Genomic DNA, 17173 nt, shown 5'->3' with positions numbered 1-17173 from the left:
GCCCTTGTGTATCTACAGTGATGCATATCACCACACAAAGCTGAGGGGGTTCTGACAGGCGTTCTCGGATGTCATGTCCTAGATTCTGGGTGTAGGGATGGCCCCATGGGTCCGGAGGTGGTGATATTTGGAGTGTCAGAGGATCCTGGAATCCAGCTGGGGAGTGAGGCTGATGTCTTGGCCTTTACCTCCCTGATAGCCTGGAGACGGATTTCATTGAGCTGGCGGGACTCGGAGCTGCTGAAGGCGGGGGTGTGGGTGAGCGACCTTGCACGTGGAGAAGGTCAAGTTCACCTTGTGGGGGGGGGGGGCAAAAGGGGTTCACCTTGAGGTGGAAGCCGTTTATCAATTTCTTCAAGGTGATGCGGTATAGCAGGGGGTGGGTGGCGGAGCTTATTGTTTGGGTGGGGAGATAAGGGGGGAAAACTAAGGAGGTGGGGAGAGGTTTGGCTTGGCATCAGGGGTTGTTGTGGGCCTGTGTTCTCTGTTCCTGTGGATTTATGGTTTTATGATATTTCTATCTATATATGCAAAATGCCTATAAAAATATTTGAAAAAAACAATTTATATTTCATGAGAAGAGAGTGCTGAATGGTTGGCAAGTGGATTCTGTTTGGTTGAGGGGTTACCATGGATGCAGCAGGTGAAGCGTAGCCATTTTTTGCTGCTCCTTTGCAGTAGCAATAAAAGTGTTTGCCACAAACAGAATGTTGCCATCAAGCCAAATGGCTGTTCTCTCCGCCATCTACATGTGTAATGTGGTGTATGAAGTATGAATTTCAGTGCCAGTGTAGTGCTAGTGATGAGGCTGTACATCCCAAAGACTAGCGGATAGGATCAAACAGGTTGTTTGATCCGCTGTTCACTTTGCGAAAGGTACTAACTGTACCCAACCAGCCAGTGCTTACGAAACAGTGTCCAACATGAGATGTGATTCTGCGATTGCCTAAATGTGCTAAGAATTACACTGACCACTAATTTAAGATTATCAGTCGGGCTTTCAATGGTGCACGTGTGGATGCTAGAAGCTATACATTAATATAAGAGCTCTGTTCTTTGGCAGACAGAAAGAACGTGTGCACACATTGTGTTTGTTCTAACTGAACTAAATAGGTGACAGCCATGCACCGGGCCATTCCCCAGGGCAATGCCTTAAGCAATCAAAGTCAATCTGCCTTGTTTGAGTTTAAACACCGCTTGACAGTTAACTGTCAGTCACCAGTTCAACATCTCTACCAATCAGTGCCCACCTGCCAACCAAGCAACACTCTCTTCTCATGAAGTGTAAATTGTTGTTGCCTTTACCTTTGGTATTCTTGCGAAAGGTAATACCTGATGGGTGCAGGATGAAAAACTTTGACATGTGTGGATTTTTCAGCATGCCCAAGTTCTGTATTACCAAGTGACTATTTGTAAGCTTGTATTTCACGAACACTGTTCATTTGGTTAAAGCGCTTAATTTTTAAAAATGAAATTCGATCTCCTGTAGGTTGATCCTTCCTGCCCCCCCCCACCTCTCTCACGCTTCTCTCTCCCCCATCCACACTCCTGAACTCAAAGACTTATTTATTAACTGAAGAAAAATCCATTTCGCCGCGCTACGTTAAATTATGCGACACTGTTAAATGATTATCTGATTGATCTGTAATCTAAATGACACAATACAAATTTCACCAGAATCTTCAGTTCAATATTTAAGAAAGGAGCTCAAGGAATTCCTCATGAAGTCTGTCCAGTGTCCCCAAGGAATAAATTAGCATGAAATGTCGCAGTGACTGCAACACCTTTTTCTCACTGAACCATTAATCACATCTGAGTATACGATGCCCTTCCATCCAGAGGATTAAAAACAATTTGTGGACTATCCTCGCAGAAATGCTACTTCTGTTTTTAGCATATACTTTCCATTTCTCTTAACATTTCTTGATGCCTTTTATCTATCTGCCTGTTGCACAAGTTTGCAGCGACAGCTGCTGCCTGCTATGCTCAACATATCAGCTGCTACTTCCTCAGAGAATGTGTTATTGTACCGAGGTGCCACACAGCGGTAGACAGCCGCCCTCGTGTCCGCTTATCCTCACATAATGAGGACCCACTCACTCACTGCCTGCCAGGCTCAGGGAAGGGGTAAGGGTCCCCACAGCAGATGCAGAAACATTTTATCGCAAAGTGACAGGAAAATAATGAAGGCACGTGATCTCATGTCACTCTTCTATTGTGGCTGTTGCATTAACTGAAGCCTGGATAATGAGGGACGATACTCGGGGATTGTAAATCAGGTCAAAATACTTCAATGTACTACAGTTTGAGAAGCTTCCTTCAGTGACTACACTCCACAGCCCAGAGACGCCATGTTGAGTATTGATTCTGAGCAATTTGCAAAATTTTACTATTTGTGAACTCTTATAATTTTCAATATTTAATGGTCACAGTCTTTAAAGTAGCTGGTAGCCAGTTGATGACTCTGCAGGTGACTATGCAGAGATTGAGCGGTCATAGAATTTACAGTGCAGAAGGAGGCCATTCAGCCCATCGAGTCTGCCCCGGCCCTTGGTAAGAGCACTCTACTTAAGGCCACACCTCCACCCCACCCCCATTACCCAGTAAGCCCACCTAACCTTTTTGGACACTAAGGGCCAATTTAGCATGCCCAATCCACCTAACCTGCATAGCTTTGGACTGTGAGGGGAAACCCACGCAGACACGGGGAGAAAGTGCAAACTCCACACAGACAATCACCCGAGTCCGGAATTGAACCCGGGTCCCTGGAGCTGTGCTTGTCCCGAAAGACTAATTTGGACATTCTGAATTCTCCCTCTGGGAACCCGAACAGGTGCCGGATGGTGGCGACTAGGGGTTTTTCACAGTAATTTCATTGCAGTGTTAATGTAAGCCTACCTGTGACAATAAAGATTATTATTATTAAAATAAATCTGAAATAAAAAGCTGTTATCGGTAAGGATGACAAATAAACTATTGGATTTGTCGTTAAAACCCATCTGGTTCACTAATGTTTCTTGATGGAGGAAAATCTGCCTCCTTTGCCTAAACTGAACCATTTGTGGCTCCAGACCAACAACAATGTGGTTGACTCTTAACTTCACTCTGAAATGGCCGAGTTAGCCACTTCTTTGTATTCAAGAACACTAACCACCAATCATGTCTCACAGGAATGAGCAATAAATGTTGGTCTTGCCAGTAAAGTCCACATCCTATCACTAAATATATATACATTGCATATAATATGGGTATATATAGGTAGGTTGCTAAGAAATCCACGGGATCTGTCTTGGTCACATCTGCCAGGTATTGTGCAGTGTAGTGCGTTCAACCACAGCTTGCCTGTTAATTCACATCTCATGTACCTCATGTTAACCTTCATGTTAGAGTGTGGATAGATATTGTAAATTGTTTTACTTTTCTGGCTTTGTGTGGTAAAGTTTAATTTTGTTTGTTCCGGAACTGAGGAATCATGTGGTTTTAAAACATTGTCTACTTTGAAATAAAAGGTTACTGCTTCCCACTCGCATGGTACCAAAAACATGGGGGTCTAGTCCAGGATCATAACAACTGGGTGTGAAATGTGAGTGGCCATTAGCCTATTGGTTGGGTATTGTAGGATTCATTACAGAGTGCTACAGTGCAAGTGATCTTTCAACCAGTCAGCACTGTTGTGTAAATCAGCTAAGTTTCAAATATTTCCATAATGCCTTGTGTCAGTTGGTATTGTCTTTATCATTTATGTTGAATAAGCCTGTGAGAACTGGAAACTGTCACCTAGGAGCTTTTCACAGTAACTTCATTGCATTGCAGTGTTAATGTAAGCCTACTTTTGACAATAAAGATTATTATTATTATGTGAATTTAAAAATGGAATTTACTGAGGAAAGTGATTATTTGAAGGTCTCGCTGCCTGGTCTCATTGCCCTGTTACTTTTTATTTGGCTTGCACTGGTAATGAAGATATCTGGGTCAGCTCAATTCAGTCGAAAAACAGCTTGAATACAACAGTACCTAGCAATGTAACTGGGCAGATTTGCAAACATGCATTCCCTAGTTTAAATAGAGCGAGTTAAAAGTGTGAAGTTATTCCATTGCTGATGACGTGCTGCAATAATTTGTTTTGCGCCATAGGTTGAGATTTGGTGTATGTTCAGGAATGCAGAATCGGGACCCTGTTATAACACTATGGGCTGGTGCGCAGATAATTCCAGCCCAACTTGACCCGGAGTCACAACACAATTGAAATTAACTGTTCATTTAAAAACATAACCAAAGCCTTTGGTCTTCAGCTGCCCAATAACTACAGTCACCAGGTTTGTAAATTTAAGCACAGTCAACCTTTATTAATAACAATAGCTATAATTAAATATGATGTGAAGTTGCCGGCGTTGGACTGGGGTGGGCACAGTAAGAAGTCTTGCAAAACCAGGTTAAAGTCCAACAGGTTTGTTTCGAATCACTAGCTTTCGGAGCGCAGCTCCTTCACCTGAGGAAGGAGCTGCACTCCGAAAGCTAGTGATTCAAAACAAACCTGTTGGACTTTAACTTGGTGTTGTACGACTTCTTACTATAATTAAATAGGCAGCAAATACAACTGGTTAACTGTTATCTAATTTCTACCACTCCCCCTCTTTAACCCCCCACCCTCTACATACACAACACAGACAAACACAGAGAGGAAAGAGGAGGGTTAAAAAATACTTAAAGGATAAAAGTTTCTGTTTACGGTGGACATCTTCCAGTTAGATTTTTCTTCGGTTGAGGCCTCTTGTTGGATGTCTTTGCTTTCAGTCTGGAATGGTTTACGCTGTAGATTCATCAGGGTCTCAAGACTTCATCTGCACTCAGAACCAGCAGGCAGGAAACATTTGTGGGAAAGAGAGAGAGAGCAACATGCAACATCTCAGCATCCAGAAGCTTTCTCCTGCTGGGTTCTCTGAAAACCCTCACCTGGCAGAACCCAATCACTGCCTGCTGCCGGTCAGAATATGGTCCAACCAATAACTGAATCCCTCCAATCCCTCCGGGTGCCAGAAAGTCTGAGTTCTTCTGTTCAAAAGCTAAAATGTCATAGCACAGTGTATTATTTTGCAACTTTTGAGTTCCTCACTTCCCCGTCTTGTCTTAAAACACCTGGTGTTGTAAGACTTCTTACTGTGCTCACCCCAGTCCAATGCCGGCATCTACACATCTTGTCTTAAAGGTATGTCTCCATTAAAGATCCATAATGACAAAGTAAAAAAAAAAGGAAATAGGGATTCAACAAAAAGGGTCCTTACAACTCCACTTCTACCGGTGCAATTGAAACAGAACATGTTTGGGGATAGAATAAGGGGACTGTTACTCAAGATCGTTGTATTATAGCTGTTATTGTTCACATTCCTTTTGTAGTCACTGGGTTGAGGTTGGCCCTTCAGCAGCCCAGCAGTGGCATCATGAGGTACTTGGTTCAATGTAAGGTGACAATCCCTCACTGATTCTGACATTTTCTATTTTCTACACCACTGTTATTCCTCCTTAAGTAAAACTGGAATTTATGACTGACTTTAATCTATATATGGTGCTGCAGTTGATCTGGGAGTGCTGTCACTTTGGGGGTGGGGGGGGGGGGGGGGGGGGGGGGTTGTGTGGGAAGCGGGGGTGTTGCAAAAATGGAAAAATTCCTTTATTTTTGTGGCTTCATCATTTTGGGTGTTGACCGGGTCCTTTCGCTCTTCTGTGATGTCAACTGACTGTGTGATGCCTGTAGACTGCAGTGTCCTACAAGCACTGATTTTCCTACAAAGTGCAAAGCAATGGTTTCTATTCTTCTGCCGAGGCATGGTGTGCTTGGATAAGTCTTGGCTTCCCCACCCCCATCCGCACTTATTAAACATGATGGTTTCTAAGCCTTTTGGTTCAGATTAAGGAATGCCAACATTGGCCAGTCATGTGGGGCGGCACGGTAGCACAGTTGCTTCACAGCTCCAGGGTGCCAGGTTCGATTCCCGGTTTGGGTCACTGTCTGTGAGGAGTCTGCACGTTCTCCCCGTGTCTGTGTGGGTTTCCTCCGGGTGCTCCGGTTTCCGCCCACAGTCCAAAGATGTGCTGGTTAGGTGGATTGGCCATGCTAAATTGCCCTTGGGTTAGGTGGGATTGTTGGTTTACGGGATAGAGTGGAGGTATGGGCTTAAGTGGGGGTGCTCTTTCCAAGAACCAGTGCAGACCCAATGGGCTGAATCGCCTCTTTCTGCACTGTAAATTCTATGGTTCTATGTGGTATGTTGGGCCTTCATAACTGGGCTTAATGAGCTCTGAAATTGGATTGGTAATTTCTGGTGTTCTAAGTGGGCAGTGGTTGTTGGATAGAACTAGAACTAGAGGACACCATCTCAGACTAAAGGGTCTTTTTAAAAAAAAATTCCAAATTAAGGGGCAATTTAGCATGGCCAATCCACCTACCCTACACACCTTTGGGTTGTGGGAGTGAGAATGTGCAAACTCCAGACAGACAGTGACATGGGGCCGGGATTGAACCCAGGCCCTCGGCGCTGTGAGGCAGCAGTGTTAACCACTGCGCCAACATACCACCCCTAACTGCAAGTCCTTATTGACCCTTGGAACGATTGACAAATGTACAGGCTAGGAACTGTCTCACATGGCTCTATCCAGCACTAGACTGACTCTTAGGCAAGGATCATGTGTTCTCTTGCGTCATTGTTTGGTGGTACTGTACTCAGTCCCATGTTAACCCTATATGTGCGAGACCTTTATACCACAGTGGCAATAAAAACTGTCCATTCCATCCCCAATCCATAAGTATTATCATGATAAAAGAGGAAAACCCGGGATTTGGGAGTCCTTGTTCATGATTCTCTTAAGGTTAACGTGCAGGTTCAGTCAGCAGTTAAGAAAGCAAATGCAATGTTAGCATTCATGCCGAGAGGGCTAGAATACAAGCGCAGGGATGTACTTCTGAGGCTGTATAAGGCTCTGGTCAGACCCCATTTGGAGTATTGTGAGCAGTATTGGGCCCCGTATCTAAGGAAGGATGTCCTGGCCTTGGAAAGGGTCCAGAGAAGGTTCACAAGAATGATCCCTGGAATGAAGAACTTGTCGTATGAGGATCAGTTGAGGACTCTGGGTCTGTACTCGTTGAAGTTTAGAAGGTTGAAGGGGGGGATCGTATTGAAACTTACAGGATACTGCGAGGCCTGGATAGAGTGGATGTGGAGAGGAATGTTTCCACTTGTAGGAAAAACTAGAACTAGAGGACACCATCTCAGAATAAAGGGACGATCCTTTAAACAGAGATGAGGAGGAATTTCTTCAGCCAGAGGATGGTGAATCTGTGGAACTCTGCCACAGAAAGTTGCGGAGGCCAAATCACTGAGTTTCTTTAAGACAGAGATAGATAGGTTCTTGATAATAAGGGGATCAGGGGTTATGGGGAGAAGGCAGGAGAATGGAGATGAGAAAAATCAGCCATGATTTGAATGATGGAGCAGCCTCGATGGGCCGGGTGGCCTAATTCTGCTCCTATATCTTATGGTCTTATCGATTATATACAGACTGAACTTCAGATCTGTGGTTTTAAAAACAGACACAAAAGCCAAAGGTGGCTGAGGATGTAAATTCAGTCACTGGCTGAATTATTGGTGGGTGATAGTAGGAGAGAGACAATGGAACCGAGTCATCAACAGAAATTAACTACCATCTCCTGTGGAAATAATGGGAGTTGATTATCATCTCAGCTTGAATGAAATCCTGTGAATTATATCCTGTGAGGAATGTCCTAGACTGGTTTGTGGATTTTCACCTTCCAGGAATATACAAAGACTGGGATAAAAGCCAGCTGCAAAGATCGGTCAGTGTCAACTAGTGATGGGTGTGTCAGCACGTGACACAGGAGAGAAGACAGCAGCATGCCCTTGAAGGTTTTGCAGGTAACTCACTTTCTCCGGTTGTCGATGCAAGGATGTCGGCAAAGCGACAGCTGAAAAAGAAACAGGGTCAACCTCTCATGCAAACTGCAGGACACTGGAATCTCAAAACTGACTCTTCACCTGCTGGGGTCAGCACGATTGGAATCACGAATCCTAACGGCCGCGACGTTCCACCATCTACTCCTCAAGGACAAGTCAAAAGATCGATTTGTATTTTTGAAAAAAACTTTTCTTTAGACTCAATTCTCATTTCTAATCTGTGAATATGTATCCAGGTGATTTATCATTTACCTCACCATCCATAGCTAATAAACCGACTTGTTCTTTAATTTAAGCAAGCCAGGTTAAATTAGCTCCCTTTAAACTTTGGATACTGGGCCTGGGGAAAAGGAACCAGACGGGAAGGGATCATTCATAAATTAATCTTATTGCGAGCAACCAAGGGGGTTGAAAAGGGAGCCAGTTGATCCCTCCTCATCCAGGAAAACACATTTAGGAAACCTCGCTGGGGATTGGTTGTAACCGTATGGAAACTTGCTGCAGGCCGATGGAGTAACTGAGAAAAACTAACAATTTTGAATCTTAAGTTTTCTTTAAAAATCGTTTTTTGCTGCACATCTTGGTACAGCCAAACCTTTCATGTTTGATGATGGACCCTTCAGGTGACATGCTGGTGAACCCGTTTACTGGTTGCCGTGGAGATCCTCACCGGTTTCCAAACTCTTTTTGCGTTCATTGCCTCGAGGGAGTGCACAAGACTCTACTGCAAATTACTGCCTCAACATGCTGCAGTTCTGTGCAAATGAGATTATAATTCCAAGGTTTGATGTTCTGCTGTTTCCAACCGGTGTCTGAGTTACTGGTGGAAGCAGAAAAATGGATAGGGTTTTGCTGATGTCTGGAACAATTGCTTCTATTTTCTGGTGCATTCCTCGCGGAACTAATTTGGGTGTTTCTACTGGACAGTTTTCTGAAATGTTTTCCTAATGAGTGCAAAAATAAGCATTTTTGATATGGCCTGAATTATGTATATTGTATCTTCAACTCGGTGACTTTTGTGGACGAATAATGGTCGGGAGAATATCATTGTTTATTAGACATTTGGAATCCATTTGTCCGCATTGTCTTTGATCAGTAGCTTCACCTGGCCAGAGGTTCAGCTCTGATCCTCCTCGTGCGTTGGAGCCTGTTGCTCTTCTCTGAAATGTGTTCAACCATGCATCATTGGGGCAGCACGGTGGCGCAGTGGTTAGCATTGCTGCCTCACGGCGCCGAGGTCCAAGGTTCGATCCCGGCTCTGGGTCACTGTCCGTGAGGAGTTTGCACATTCTCCCCATGTTCGTGAGGGTTTTGCCCCCACAACCCAAAAGATGTGCAGGGCAGGTGGATTGGCCACGCTAAATTGCCCCTTAATTGGAAAAAATGAATTGAGTCCTCTAGATTTATTTTAAAAACATGTATCTTTGAACTTTGAAAGTGGGGCAGCCACAATGTTACAAATGTGCCCACTCATGAGCACATCAAGCCTAGATACCCTGAACTCACACTCCAGCATGCTGTTAACCACCATTTCACAATAACATCATTGCAGTGTTAATATAAGCCTATTTGTGATGCTCCTAAAGATGAATATTAATTCCTGTTGACATTGAAATTGTCAAATGTTCAACAATCGCAGCACAAACCATTTCTTTTCCACCTTTCCTATGTTTCCCTGCATCTTCGATGTGTTGATGCAAGAAGGATGTTCCCGATGGCGGGGGTGTCCAGAACCAGGGGTAACAGTCTGAGGATAAGAGATAGGCCGTTTAGGACAGAGATGAGGAAAAATTTCTTCACTGAGAGGGGTTAGCACAGGAAACAGTTGAAGCCAAAACATGTATGTTATGAAGAAGCAGTTAGCCATAGCACTTGGGCGAAGGGGATCAAATAATATGTGGGAAAGGTGGGATTAGGCTATTGAGTTGAATGATCGTAATGAATGGTGGAGCAGGCTCGAAGGGCCGAATGGCCTCCTACCTTTCTATTCGGGTCACAGTAGCACACGTGGCTAGCACTGTGGCATCACAGCGCCAGGGTTCCAGGTTCGATTTCACCGCTGGGTCATTGCCTGTGTGGAGTCTGCACGTTCTCCCTGTGTCTGTGCAGGTTTCCTCCGGGTGCTCCAGTTTCCTCCCACAGTCCAAAGGCGTGTAGGTTAGGTGGATTGACCATACTAAATTGCCCTGTGTCCAAAAGGGTTAGGAGGGGTTATTGGGTTATGGGGATAGGTTGGAAGTGAGGGCTTAAGTGGGTTGGTGCAGACTCGATGGGCCGAATGGCCTCCTTCTGCACTGTATGTTCTGTGTACTCTATGTATTACCTGACTGCTCCGAATGAAAAGTCTTGCACCATTCCCGAGTCCATCTCCTTTTCTGTTCCACATATTTTTGAAATGCCGTTTGTAGTGATATGCATCATGTATATACACAAGGGGTTAATGTAAATACACTACAACTAAGTAACCACTAGAGGGAGCACCAGATATGTCATGACATGCAGACACGCAACCAATGGGTCATTAGAGCAAGACACAACCAATGGGTAATCAGGACACCCAGAGGTGGCATTACCACAAGGGGGCACTACACGGCCCATATAAAAAGGACATGGCACACAGGCTCTGCCTCTTCCACCGGCAGAAACCAAGAGAGCAGGACAGGGTTGATTATCAACAACGTCACACCCTAGCACATGGTCGAGAGCAAGCTTGTATAGTTAGCAGTATAGACTGAGTTACTAGAGGCAGGTTAGTAGAGTGTCAAACTCATTTAAGAGCATTTTTAATCGTTCAATAAATACGTTAAACTTATCTCCGAGTCTGGAGCATCTTTCAGCAGAGCCTACATCAAGTGGCAGCTTATGTTACCAGCAATAACATAACACAACACCGTTTACCTCTTTTTGTACCTGAAAAACACAAACCAGAGTGAGAACACTCTGCACTTAATTTCCTCAATGATGTTGCACATGTGCAAAGGGAGGACACAAGAATTAGAAGCAGGAGTAGGCTGCCAGGCCCTTCAAGCTTGCCCAGCCATTTGATATGATCATGGCTGATCTATGCCGGCCTCAACTCTTTTCTGTGCCATACCCCTGCAGCTCTCTATTCCTCGATCTATCGAATATTTATCCACCTCCACTTCAAATACTCCCAATGATCCAGCCTCCACCACCCTCCGGGGCCGTGAATTCCAAAGATTCACCACCCTCTGCGAGAAGTCATTTCAGCGCACCTCTGTTTTTAAGTGACCAGCCCTTCATCGTGTAGCTATGTCCCTTTGTGATACTGGTGGTGCATCCACTCAAATGTTGTTTCAAATAGAAGTTAGAACTGGACCACTTCAATCGGTTTGAATACAGATCTCTAACTAACCTATGTGCTCCATTAACTCCTGCTCTGTTCAATTTGAGTTTGGCTCAGGTCTCTAGATTGCAATCAGTGGGCCATGTAAGCTTTCTGCTAGTGCTTTCTGCTAGTGCTGGAAACCAGACATCCCTCTGCACTTTGTGCTTAGATTTCTGCTGCTTTGTTCTATTTGAATTTCCTAGGTCAGTGGGGAGTTTGGAATGGATTGGTTTCTAATTCTGTTACCATATTGTTGTATAAATCCGAGCAAGGAATGATTGAATGACACTGGCCTACCTAATGTGATTTAGTAGTGTTACGATATTCTAGTCGATGTTATAACTGGACAGGAGGATGCCAGAGTGGAATCCTGGCTCAAAGGACAATAACTTTTATTTTTTTTTAAGAAAATATGGAGGAAGAGACTGACAGGACCACTAATTAGTCTTGACAACAAGAATATTTTTTATTATGAAAAAAATTGGATTATGATTTGTGAAGTCCCAGACAAGCGACCACTCGAAAGCATGACTGTAAGAAAACTCTAATTTATTATGGCTGTTACATTACACCTCCTACTCCCCAAATGGTGTCTCATGCCCGGCGCACATTTGGGCTGGGGCTTTTCTGTCCAAGGCCCCTGTTTTAAGGGAATGGCTCCGCCCCCTCATCTTGGGAGATCATCCTCGGGTGAGGCCACAGGGACTCTGAGGTTACAGATCCTTTGGCATCCGGTTGGGTTATAACATGATTACTCCCTCCTTAGTTTAATGATTACATAGGTTTTAGGATTAACATGGATTACAAAGTACATCTTAATCTACAATGGTCTCATTAACACCAAATCCCCTTTAAGCACCAAGATGACTGTGGGCAAATACACTCCTCACTCTAACCTCCAAGTGAATATTTGTGGGTGTCACATGAGATTCCAAACTCTGCTCCCAAAAACATGCTTTCAAATCTTCTCTCATAAGCATGCTTTGTCGCCTAGCAGTTGGCATTCCGAAATCTAGACCAGGTTTTCCAAATTACACTTTTAAACAAAGCTTCCGCTCCACTTTTGATTCCAGCCCAGGATTTTACTCCAACCTCTTTAGGATTTCCTTGTCTTGGCTGCTGTGCTGAGAGTTGCTTTAACTCTCAATTCCCAAACTGTATTAAAATAGTATCACATATTCCATTTACCTCTGGAATTTGCTGTCTCACTTTGAATCTAGTTGCTGCAATTGCCTCCTTAACTCAGAACACTTTTGTCTCCAACTGCTAACAAATTCAACTAAAATTAAAATGTAAAGGCTTTTAAAAATATCTTTGCTAGTGTCTCCAGTTGCTCAGCAGCCCCTACGATTATTTATTCTTCATGCTGTAACCCTCTATTAAAACAATAAAATCACAGTTGGAATTGAAATCAACCCCCACACATACAAACACCTTTTCCAGCATGAATCTAACTATAGGTTTTGCCCTTCAAGGCACAGAAATATAAAATTAATCCCACTTAAAAACTATACCTTGTTTCTAATATTAACCAATATAAATCCCTTAAAACTGCCTTTATTTGCCTAACAGTAGTCCAGAAAGTGTTAAACAAATGACCTGGATTTTGTGAATAGCAGTAAAACAAAGATTTTTACCACTAAACACAGGTCTAGCACATTCGCTGGTGAGGAATGTTGCATCAGTCTTTATGCACAAGAGCAAATTAAAGATCAGAATATATACAAGGAGTGAAGGTAGAGCTAAAAGATTCTAGGAGGAAAAAAAGCCTTTTCAAAAATGTTTTGTTTAAAAATTCTGCTAATTAACTAAATAGTGACATTTTACAGCATTCCACGAATATAAACTTCCAGCTCTGTTGTTCATCAATTTTTATGTGTGGGAGGCGGGGAGGGGGGGGGGGGGGGGGGGGGGGTTGTCCACTGCACAGCCAATGGTGGAGCCTTGAGTGGACCACAACTTCAGGATTTCCGTTGCAATCTGTGTTTGGCCAACAAAGTGAAGTTCAGATCGGAGGGGGGAATGAAATTGAATGAAAACAATTTCACCCCCCCCCCCCCAACAAAATCCGAGACAATGAGCCTAATGAAGATGCTGATGGATATCTTTGTTGATTCTAAATTCTTAAAACAAGTGCTATTTTCTAGATGTTTCAATCTGGCTGCGATGATGCACTTGTCAGATCTTATCCATTAAGCTATTTGAAGATGACGGTCAAGTTATTTTCCCCCATTAGTGTTTATAATGACGCACTCAATGTTATCTCACGACTGACAAAGAACCTGTGGACAATATCGATACATCTGACCATCATCAAATTAACAATCATGGAGGTACTTCCTTCCATTAAGTTGCAGCAGAATCCAAGGTTATCAAGTGGTGAGATCAGAAATTTGTCTTAATATTTTGTTTGGTAGAAGCTGAGGCAGCCACAGTCAAAACTGTAGTATCTTGTAGCATGTGTGGTGAAATAAAACAACAATGACTTGCATTTATGGGGCGGCATTCTCCCCTACCCGGCGTGATGGAGGGTGCCGGCGTAGGGGAGTAGCGCCAACTACTCAGGGGTAGTACTCAGGTACTACCCTTGGGGGCCAGCCCCGCGCCGGAGCGGTTTGCACCAGAAGACTGGCGCAAAAAACCGGCGCCCCCAGCAGCGGGGCTGGCCGAAAGGCTTTCGTCGGTCGGCGCATGCGCCGACAGTGACGTCAACAGCAGCTGGCAGCTGACGTCACTGCCGGCGCATGCGTGATGTGGGGTTCTCTTCCGCTTCCGTCATGGCGGAGGCCGTGGCGGATGCGGAGGAAAATAGTGCACCCAGGGCACTGGGCCGGAGTCTGAGTGGGGGGCCCCGATCGCGGGCCAGGCCACCGTGGGGGCACCCCCCGGGGTTCGATCGCCCCCCGCCCCCCCAGGACCCCGGTGCTCGCTCGCGCCGCTGATCCCGCCGTTCCAGAAGTGGTTTAAACCTCGGCGGCGGGAGAGGCCTCCCAGCGGTGGGACTTTGGCCCATGCGGGCCGGAGAATCACCGCAGGGGCCTCTCCGATCGGAGTGGCGAGATTCCCGCCACCGCCACTTCCCGGGTGGCGGAGAATCTCTGCCACGCGGGGGCGAGATTTTTGGCGGCCCCAGGCGATTCTCCGACCCTGCTGGGGGTCGGAGAATTTCGCCCATGATGTGGGAGATACCGTCCTGGACTGGGGTGGGCACAGTAAGAAGTCTCACAACACCAGGTTAAAGTCCAACAGGGTTATTTGAAATCACTAGCTTTCGGAGCACTGCTCCTTCCTCAGGTGAACTCACTTCACCCGATGAAGGGGCAGCGCTCCGAAAGCTTGTGATTTCAGATAAATCTGTTGCATTAATACCAGTGTCTTTTTGATAGAAGCCATTCAGAACCTGAAGAATCGAGACTGCAAACATATAACTGTTCACTTTCTGGGAAAGATTGTTTGATTGGCAATCATTAACAATTGCCACATCATTAGAAGAGTACTGGTTACTAGACTTAGCTTTCGGTGGCAAGTTTAATTGACAATTATTGTTTAAGCGCAACAACATCATGGAAAACATGGGGTATAAGGGGCAAAGATGCTTTTGTCGCAGAGCTATTGGTGGGGAAGGACCATGAATCCAGCAATTTCTGCCGATTTTGACATTTCACCGGCCATCTCTACCCCACTACAAGTTATTGCCCAATATTAACAGTGCTTTATTTAAATACAGTTGTTTTTCTCTGGTCAGTCTGTGTGGCAGAGTTCTGGACAGGTTGGAATTTATGAGCGTTTTATTTCAGTTGATTACAGACTGATTACTGTCTCGTTTAATAACCCTGTGCTATGTGGGAAGTTTAATGATCTTTTTATACAAGGGAAAATTAAACCACCCTTGACCTTATTTTTAATCTCAAGACCATCTCGGTATGTGGGTTATTGTAGCGACCAGCACTCAATCGGTTTATGTTTTTTGGACAAAGCAGCTGTCACAAATTCCTCCAGGTGGAAGAGTGTGGGATGAGAGTCGTGCTCCGAGAACCACTTTCAACGCACGGCAGCCATGACGGGTGCTGATCAGTAAAGCTGCGGTGGGTTTGCCAGGCCTTCTGGTGATTTTCCCAACCCCTCTCGGGAAGGGTATGCAGGGTGCAAAATGGTGCAGCTGATAGAATTAGGGGCTCTTTAACAGTTATGCCGTCTCCCTTCGCTGCAGAGAGCTTATTCACATACCGTCCCTCTTCTCTTGTGTGTTGCAGTTTGCCAGGGTGTGGATCCCTGATGCAGAGGATGTCTGGAAATCGGCCGAACTTCTCAAGGACTACAAACCAGGAGACACAGTGCTTCATCTGAAATTGGAAGATGACAAGGTAAACTGAAATCTTGTGTTTTAAATCTGTGATTGAACTGGCAGGTGCTACAACACACAATCCAACATCAAAATTATCACCTCCTGATTTAGGAATTGTTGCTTTTCCTTACAGTACCCCAGGGGGTAGGGCATTAGCGTTTGAAAACTGTCAATCATGCCCTCCTTGATAATCATGCTGGGGATACGCATCAGATTCTGTCTTCCCACACACAGACCAAGTCAGAACTATCAGTTAGTACGCAGGTACAAGTGATTTGGTAGGAAAATGGAATGTTTATTGCAAGGAAGACAGAAAATAAAGGTAGGGAAGTTTTACAGCAGCTGCTAAAGATATTGGTCTACCACATCTGGTGCACTTTGCACGGTTTTGGTCTTATTCGAAAAAGCACAGAATTACTTTAGATCAGGGGTGGGCAAACTTTTCCGTGCAAGGGCCACATTCAGAAATTCACAATTTTAAAGGGCCGCATAGTATATTAAGTAAAATAATTACTTCACCCGGTTATGATTCTGGGCGCCTCATATAGAACATAGAACAGTACAGCACAGAACAGGCCCTTCGGCCCTCGACGTTGTGCCGAGCAATGATCACCCTACTCAAGTCAACCTATCCACCCTATACCAGTAAGTAACCCAACAGCCCCCCCCCATTAACCTTAAAAAAAAATAATTAAAAATAAAAAAAAAAGACATTTTTTAAAAATAATTTTTTTTTTTTTAAATGACTTGGTGGGCCGCATAAAGACCTTTGGCGGGCCGCATGCGGCCCGCGGGCCATAGTTTGCCCACCCCTGCTTTAGATGCAGTTCAGAGAAGATTCACGTGACTCATTCCTGGGATGAAGCGATTATCCGGTGAAGAAATGTTGATCAGGTTAGGCCTGTACCCATTCGAGTTTTGAAGAAGGAGAGGTGGGAGAATAGAGGGAGGGCCTCCCGACATTTTTCACGCCCTCCCGCTATTCTTGCCCCCCCCACGCCCAAACCACGCCACGAATCGGCGCTTGCTGTTTTTTACGGCGAGCGGCGATTCTCCGAGGCCGATGGGCCGAGCGGCCGGCCCTTCACGTCCGTTTCAACACGGCAGCAAACACATCTGCTCGCTGCCGTCGTGAAACGGGCGCCAGATGCCCGTTTGGCACGGGAGCACCACGACTGTGCTCGGGAGGGGACAGGCCTGCGATCGGTGCCCACCGATCGTCGGGCCAGCGTCCAAAACGGACGCACTCTTTCCCCTCCGCCGCCCGGCAAGATCAAGCCGCCACGTCTTGCCGGGCGGCTGAGGAGAAAGACGGCAACTGTGCATGCGCGGGTTGGCGTTGTCCAACCTGCGCATGCGCGGCTGACGTCATCGGCCGCGTCAGCCGCCGTGACGCTTGACGTGCAGCCTTGACGACTGTCGTCAAGGCCGCGCCGCCGTGACGCACGGGGCCGCGTTCCTTGCCCCGCCCGGGGGGGAGAATCGGCCCCGGAAGTGGCCGTGAAGGCTGCC

The 17173-nt window shown here is 45.4% G+C and overlaps 1 protein-coding gene across 15 annotated transcripts in view; it reads left to right on the top strand.

Moving 5' to 3' along the window:
* myo5aa (myosin VAa) overlaps positions 1-17173 on the top strand; it is a 256275-nt gene that overhangs the window by 66935 nt on the left and 172167 nt on the right. For all 15 annotated transcript variants that reach the window (XM_038812894.1, XM_038812901.1, XM_038812903.1 and 12 more), the window contains exon 2: positions 15570-15680. In XM_038812894.1, coding sequence (XP_038668822.1) covers positions 15570-15680 — 111 coding nt within the window. The remainder of the gene's footprint in view (positions 1-15569; positions 15681-17173) is intronic.

Source organism: Scyliorhinus canicula, chromosome 12, assembly GCF_902713615.1.
Source record: "Scyliorhinus canicula chromosome 12, sScyCan1.1, whole genome shotgun sequence".
NCBI classification, from domain to species: Eukaryota; Metazoa; Chordata; class Chondrichthyes; order Carcharhiniformes; family Scyliorhinidae; genus Scyliorhinus; species Scyliorhinus canicula.
Note: the sequence above shows the minus strand (reverse complement) of the source record. Positions and strands in the feature narration are given on the sequence as shown.